Source organism: Oenanthe melanoleuca, chromosome 11 (genome assembly GCF_029582105.1).
Source record: "Oenanthe melanoleuca isolate GR-GAL-2019-014 chromosome 11, OMel1.0, whole genome shotgun sequence".
In the NCBI taxonomy this organism is placed as follows: Eukaryota; Metazoa; Chordata; class Aves; order Passeriformes; family Muscicapidae; genus Oenanthe; species Oenanthe melanoleuca.
The window spans coordinates 12,312,881-12,320,293 of NC_079345.1; the positions used below are offsets into that span (position 1 = coordinate 12,312,881).

Sequence of the window (7,413 nt, forward strand, 5' to 3'; positions counted from 1 at the left end):
AGTTCTTCTGTGTTCAGTGGAGATCTGTATTTGCACAGTATAAAAGAAAATAACACCTATTTATACAAAGATTTTATTTTATACACATTTACCTACAAAATATACAGCAGTTAAAAATAATAGATGGGCAGAGGACTCACTGGAAAAAAATCCAGAAAACAATTCTTAAAGTTTCAACTGACAAAGTTACATCAATAGACTGCCTTTAAAAGCCAGTCTACCCTGTACTAGGGGTTACTGAAGTTGCAAGAGCTTTGCAGTTAGAATCAATTTAAAGAGTTCAAAATATTTAAAAAGGCACCTTGAACAACTTAAACTCTTAAAACTTGACAGTTTTAGCTATTCGAAAGTTACGCTTTATGCATATATCATCCACACCTTGTTTTTAACACTCTGAATAACAAATTTTCTTATTTTATTGTGGCACTCTTTAGATTTTCTTCACCAAATCTGAAGTTATACATTTGCAATACGAGTTTCATATTCCAACTATCACAGCATAAAAATCCACTCAGAATGGTCGAGTGGATTTAGATACAGTACGGTCATACAACTGGGAAGATACAAGCATATTTAAGACAATCTTTAAAAAAATTAAAATCTTAAAATAAGTTCTGAACCAGATCAAACAAGGAACTATGTATGACCACGAGGAAAGTGGCTGGTGCACTATATACAAAACTTGACAAATATGATCCTTGATATATTTGCGAAGTTCTTAAACAGTAAGACCAGTTTTCTCCGGCATAAACAGTCAGTCCTCCTGCGAGCCTTTAAACCAGTTCCAAAAACAGTGACCAGGAGACAAGGACAGCTGTAATGAGGAAGTGTGCTAATAAAACATCAGGAGAATGGCAAACGTTCCTTTCAATACTCTCCATGAGAACAAGAAAATCCATACACCAGATATTACTTTTTTCCTGAACATTGGCATCGATTTGCTATTTACAATAGCTTACAAAGACAACACAAATGAGGTTTCATTTTCAAGTTCCATTTCATTGCCGATTAACATACTTCACCTGTATGTTCTGTTCTAGCTGAAGTAAAAAAGTGACACTAATACTGAAAAAGAGGTAATAAGAAGTAGCAAAAGCACTGATAACGTGATAACAAAGAATTTGGATAAATACTCAAGAAAGTAATATTGCACACTTTCACTGTCAACTGTGTTAAGACTTCTACTCCCAGGCAGTGACAACCAGTCCCATTCGATTTTTTGCTATCATACTACCTTAAAAAAAGGTCATTTTTGGTTTCCATGGCAGTGGAAAAAAAATGAAGGAAGACAGCCCTTATTGAACGTGAGGCCTAGGTTTCAAAATTAATTTTCCAGTCTGCAAGAGAAAACAAAATAAATAAAAGTTTAAACCCTAAAAGTTGAAGCCAACAATTGCACTTCAAGTTCAATGTTACAGGGAGAGTTTAAAACAACACACAAAATGATACTAAGTATTCCACGTTCCAGTTTTACAGATGCACAGAATTTGCTAAGGTATATACAAGTGCTGTTCAGAAAATTTTTTAATTATTTCTTTTATTTTTTACTTTTTTTTTTTAACAAACAAGGTTTAGGCAATGAAGCACTAACACTTACATCATCACAGGACATATTATATTCTGCCAAAACAGTTCGACATCGGGCTGCTATACTGCGTGGATTGTGTCAAGGAAAGCAGCAAACACTTGTACACACAAGTAAGTAAAAACTAAAAAAGCAGCAGAGGCTTCAACAACTGCAGTAACTACACTTTTAACATGACAAACATTATCAAAGGATACATTGATGGTGCCACCACTCTTTTATGTATTCCAGCAAAGAACAAGCCTATTAGGGTAATACAGCTAATTGTGAAAAATGGGTGATTCCACAGTGACGTGAAAAATGATACCTAGGAAAGAAACCAGATTAGTCCAACTGCATGCTTTCTAAAACCCATAAAGTCACTGCCTAGATCACTTTAACTAAAAATAAAATATGCTCCTAACCATTTCCAAGTACTTGTGAACAATTTAGATAAGCATTCCGGGTAAAGTATTTTGGCAGGCATTGTCCCAGGACACATTCCACAACAATTCCAGACAGCTTGATAGCTTTACTAAAAATCACCTCCCAGTTTTATGTAGGTATGTGTTTAGCCTTTCAGTTTTCAATACACCACTGCAGCACCAAGCTATGGAACACAGCACAGTTGGCATTAGCCTGATCTTACCTTTTGTGTCTCTGGGTCGATTAACCAGTTCCAAGCCCCAGTTGCTGTGCAGACTGACACCACTATCAAAATCACTAATGAAGAAAAGAATGAGAGTCATAAACAGTATATTTCACTCATATTTAAATGCATTTATTTCTCAGCAGCAACTCTTAAACACTTATTTCTTTACTCACTTCTGAGGGAGGAAAAGTTTCTAATTGGAAAGCAGAAATAAAAATAAGCAAAAAAACTTCTAATATGTGAAACCCTAAGGATTCTGTACAAACTTCAGGGACAGAATAAGTACATCTGAAAATCTAAATTCTGTCAAGTAAAAACATCCTGAAAGATGAAATCAAAGTTATCTTTTCAAAAGAAAGTTGAAAAATAACTATTGATAGCACAGAGCTTTTTCTCTACATCATATAAATACCTTCCTCTCAGGGTAACAGGAAGAAAAGCTAACATTATAACATTATAATTAAAACAGAAAGTCCCTCTTTTATGTGAAATACAAAACAAGCAATTTGGGAAACACATGAGCCACTGAATACAATACTAGTCATGCAAACTTCATTTAAATATGCTTTAAAGTTTCCACTATTTTATTTTAAATTATAACTGACAGAAAAAAAAAATATTTTGGAAGCCAAATGCATTCCTAAAGTAGGTGTGTGCAAACCCAGCAGAACTACATATAAATATCTGATTGCTCTGAAACAAGTGGGTTTGAGGTGGTGGTAGTGGTGTTTGGTTTTGCCTTCTAAGTAGTCATTCCTTCAGTTCCTTCATTCAAAACTGACCTCTCAGGAGAAAAGATATACAATTTTATGTGTTCTAAAAACAGACTGTATTCTTTGAGTAGGAAAACTTCAGCAGAGTCTCAAAAACAAAACAAAGTTGTGTGATTACACAACAAACCACTGATCCCAAAGCTGGCAGCATATCTGTGGAATTTTTTGTCTTCCTGCCTTCTTCAAACCTTCCTGTCATAACAAAGTAGCCTTTATGGTACACTGCTATAACTTTTTCATCTTCAATTTTACAGGGATTCTCTCACCTGATCATATTTCTTTTAAGTAACTACAGCAACTGTCTGGGAAGTCTGAGTCTTGAAGAAAAAAACTTCAGTAACATAATAAAAACCAAATAAAACAGAAACAAACACAACTTATTGTTTCAGATATTTCCAGAATAATTCAGCCTTGAGCCAATTCAACACAAACATCATTTTTCTAACTATGGCTAAAATATCAGTTTATTATCCTGTATTAACTTGTTGCAGAGTGTATGCCACAAATTTTAAAGCAAGTCTAAATACAAATTCTTCTTTGGGCAAACTTAAAAAAGAGGATACACAGTGGTAAATCTAACATACTTGAAAGACAGATTCCTATTTATTCCTTAGAACTTCAAACTTACTTCTCCAACGTCCTGTAGCTGGTTGCAAACATGCAATGTATTCAGTAAGTCTTCTTTCAAAAGCTTTGAGATCTGGGGAAGATGCATATCAAGCATAGTTAGATCTTCATCTGTTTAGTCATATTTTAAAGTAGAAGAGAAAAAGAATTCATTTTTCCCCCATGCACACCGAGTTCTTAATTAGCCAGAGAAAACTAATCCTTGATATGCAGTAAAAGTCCCGTCATAGTAGCTTTACTCAACTTCAGGCAAAAAGTACAGTGGTGGAGTAAATCTAAAAGCAAAAAACATTCCCACTTACAAAAAAGAAAAATCAATACAGCTGAGAAACCACACTATTTCAGACACCCTTGGAAATAGTGACTTAGATTTATAGTAACTTAAATTGTCTCTCAAAACAATAAAAAGTATCACATTTTTAAGTACTAAGTATATCAGGAAACCATTACATTCTACTATCAATATAATGGTATTTTGTTTAAAAAAAAGTTGGTCATTTGCCAGTGTTCAAGTGATTATTTGTAGCAGTGTGGCTTTGATGACCTTGTTTTGTAGAAACTTTGAGTGTCATGATATAAATACACATATATAAAAAAAATCTCACAGCAAGCACTACTTCCATGAAATTCCACTGAAACTGCTCTTAAATCCATTTCAATTTGATTTTCCTAATTGTCTCCAAGGGGCTGTTTTACCTTGAGCCCAGGTTAGATTTACACTTCTGTTCAACAAGGTCAATATTTGATATCATTCCAGTTAAACCTAGAATTCTATGTGAAGTTAAGTTTTAATTAAGATCAACTTAACTTTCATCTAAAGTCTCTGTCAGCATAAACGTGGAACTTCAACTTTCAACTATTGCCATATTAGTTATCACACCAAAGCACTTAAAGAATAAGCTTAGAAAACATAAGCTTATGAAAGCAGTTTTTTACACTGTGAATTTACTCCTAAGTGGCTTGCAGGTGAACTTAAAGGGGAAGAATACAATATCTTGATTTCTGCCACAGAACAGCTAACTAGTCTTAATTACTGCCAAGAACACGGTAGTTAATGGCCTGTCCTCCACTTCCCTTCTGGGGAAGTTAAAACCACTGCCAGCAATTACAGCTAATTAACTGTTCCCTGACTAGCACAAACCCCTCCAACTAGTCACTGAAGCGAGAGGGGGAACACAAGGCACCACATGAAAACCTGCTATTTGAGAAACAGCACCCCGCAGGCATCAAAACACGCTATTGACAACAAAGCTCTAAGAAAACACTCACAGAATGCAGACATCACTGAAACAAAATATGAAAAAAACTTTTTCAGAAAAAAGAAAATATAAGTTTTAACTTATTTTTAACTATGCACGTTGTAAGAACCTTCTCTGAGCGGGTCCCTTTGGCAGCTGTGACTAGCAGGGCACACTTCTGCGAACGCTCAGCTTGCACAAGCATAGCAACAAAGCCCTGACAACGCCGGACTATCGGCATCTGTCGACATTGCCTACTCCTAGCGCTAATTCCGGAACACTGGTCCATTTTAAAAATCTCTACCAGTCCTTGGACACTATCAACTCCTTTCAGGGTTTTGACATCCTGTCACTTCAAGGAACCTGTAACCCAAACCACCAAGTGTCCTAGACAAGAAGGGGCTATTCGAGGTCGCGTTCTTCAAATGCGAAAGGAGCCTTGGCTCAGGGTAGCGCCTAGTGGGGCTCAGGAGCTGAAAGAAAAGCGAAAGCCGTGAGCGGGCAAAGAGCTCCCACGGCTCAAGAGGATTTTGATCCGCCACAGCCGAGCACGGCAGCGCAGGGGAAGCGCGGGCACTCCCTCCTCCCAGCAGGCAGCAGCCCCTCAGCACAGGCCCTCCCGCGGCCCTGCTCCGCGGGCCGGCCCGAGCGCAGCACAGCCCGCCCCGAGCGCAGGACGCCGAGGAGGCCCCGGAACCCCGCCCTAGCTCGCCTGTCTGGGCCGAGGAGGAGCGCCGGGAGCGCGGTGCAGAGGGAGCCGAGGCCTCCCGCGGCCGCTTCGTCCCGCTCCGCAGGGACGGGGCAGCGCGCTCGGGCAGCCCGGGCGCAGAGCCGGCAGCTCCCGGCGCGCCGAAGAAGCAGCTCCGGGCTCGCTCCGAGCGGCCGCACTCACCCTCAGCCTGGTCCAGGGAGTTCATGGCGGGCGGGCGGAGCGGCGCGCACCGGGCGGAGCACCGAGCACGGGCCGTTCCCCGCGGCCCCCGCCCCGCCCCGCCGGCCCGGCCCCGCAACAACGCCCCGCGCTACTCGCCCGCCGCGCCGCCCGCAGCAAGCGCGCCTCGCATTGGCCACGGCGGGAAGGGGCGCGGCTCGGCCGGCTCAGGGGTGTTACCGAGCGGCTGCGTTGAACTTTGTCTATTACACTGCAGCACCGCGGGTTTTTCTTTTTTTTTGGCGCCTCCTAATATCCTCACATAACTTGAGACGGCTGTTCCATACGTGTCTGGGCAGAAAACAAAAGCTAGAAAAGAAGATACAATGTTCTTCCTTCAAGACAGCCCAGGGCCAGCCTCTGCGCTTGTTCATTCGGGGGATTTTCTGCACCCTCCCGCTCGCCGTCAGCAGCAGCGCTCCGGCACGGCCAGGCTGCTCGCCCAGGCGCTTGGGAGAGCCATGGCAGTGCCCACATTTAAAGGCTGCTTGTGAAAACTGGGCCAGTAAGACTGACCTGGGGTCTCCTCAGTAGGGCCAGGCAAAGCTCTTGTGAGCTACAAGCACGAGCAGTAGGCTGAATATCCTGCACACACAATCTCAATTCATCAGGGTTTCTGTGCAGGAGGATGGCACTGGGGCACATCTGTCCATCTGACCATCTGTCTGTCTGTCTCTGGGTGTGTATCTCTGTTAGAAGGGGTGTGAGGTGCTGCCACACGTCATTGCTGCAGGAGCGGTGTGGCACCAGGGGCTGGCCTCTGTGACAGGGACAGCAGCAGCGCTGTGTCCCTGCCCTGCTGCCCGGCTGTGCTCCAGCGGTGGCAACCTCAGACTGGATGGCAGCGGCGGAAGTAATGGTCACCCAAAAGTAGTGCAGAAGGGTTGGGTTTCTTTGCCGGGTGTGAGTGTCCCGTGGGACATACAGGAATCAGCCATGGTGATCCCACAGGCCTGCCTGCTGCTAGCCCAGCTGGGCTACAGAGGTAGCTGAACTGTTTGCCAAATGGAAGCTTTCTGAGTTACTGAGTGACTCGGTTAGTGAGCTCTCCGGGGACCCGGGCTCTCTGCACTGCCATCTGTTTTCAGCTAGCTGGTACTGGAGCCTGGGTTGTATTTTGTAGTCCAGTAAGAATTTTGTGTTGCTTAAAGCAGAGGCACTGAAGTGCTCTCGGGGTTGAGTTGTAATTTCTCTCCTTCTGTTTCTTAAAAGGAACCTAGAAAATAATGAAAATATGATTTATAGTAATTTTGCTCTCATTGATTTAAACATAATTACAAAAAAAATTGTATTCTAGAAATTCATACATTATTTTTTCTTTGGTGATGGCTCACTGAATGTAAATGATGGCCTTTTATTTTCTTAAGAGTGTTTGAGTCCAGTTTATTATAGTTTTGTCTAGTTAGTTTACACCAGTTTTGCTAGTTTAAAAAACAGAAGAAACATGATACTGGTGGTGGTTGGAATTATGTCTTCCATGTGGAAAGGCGGAACACCTCAAAGGTGTTTTTTTCTGGCTGTTGAGAAAGATTGTAGCAGATATTAGCACTGGAGTTTGACTGAATCAAAGACTGGCATATGGGAAATAGATGTTTTCTTCCTTTCTACAACTACAGTCTTGCAGTTTG

The 7,413-nt window shown here is 41.6% G+C and overlaps 1 protein-coding gene across 4 annotated transcripts; it reads right to left on the bottom strand.

Moving 5' to 3' along the window:
* Nucleotides 1-57: 57 nt before the first annotated feature.
* CNEP1R1 (CTD nuclear envelope phosphatase 1 regulatory subunit 1) lies at nucleotides 58-5,854 on the bottom strand. Of its 4 annotated transcripts, none has more exons than XR_008841374.1 (7): nucleotides 5,747-5,854; nucleotides 3,618-3,689; nucleotides 2,214-2,287; nucleotides 1,783-1,892; nucleotides 1,598-1,652; nucleotides 1,235-1,337; nucleotides 58-814 (listed from the first exon to the last, which is right to left on the bottom strand). XR_008841374.1 is itself a non-coding variant. In XM_056500555.1 (6 exons), exons 1-6 carry the CDS (start codon nucleotides 5,769-5,771, stop codon nucleotides 1,296-1,298), a joined length of 378 nt encoding a protein of 125 aa, XP_056356530.1. In that variant the 5' UTR covers nucleotides 5,772-5,854; the 3' UTR covers nucleotides 58-1,295. The 4 variants fall into 4 exon arrangements, 2 of the variants coding, with proteins under 2 accessions (XP_056356530.1, XP_056356528.1); XR_008841373.1 differs by having other exon boundaries at nucleotides 5,567-5,847; XM_056500555.1 differs by having other exon boundaries at nucleotides 58-1,337.
* Between the last annotated feature and the right edge of the window lie 1,559 nt (nucleotides 5,855-7,413).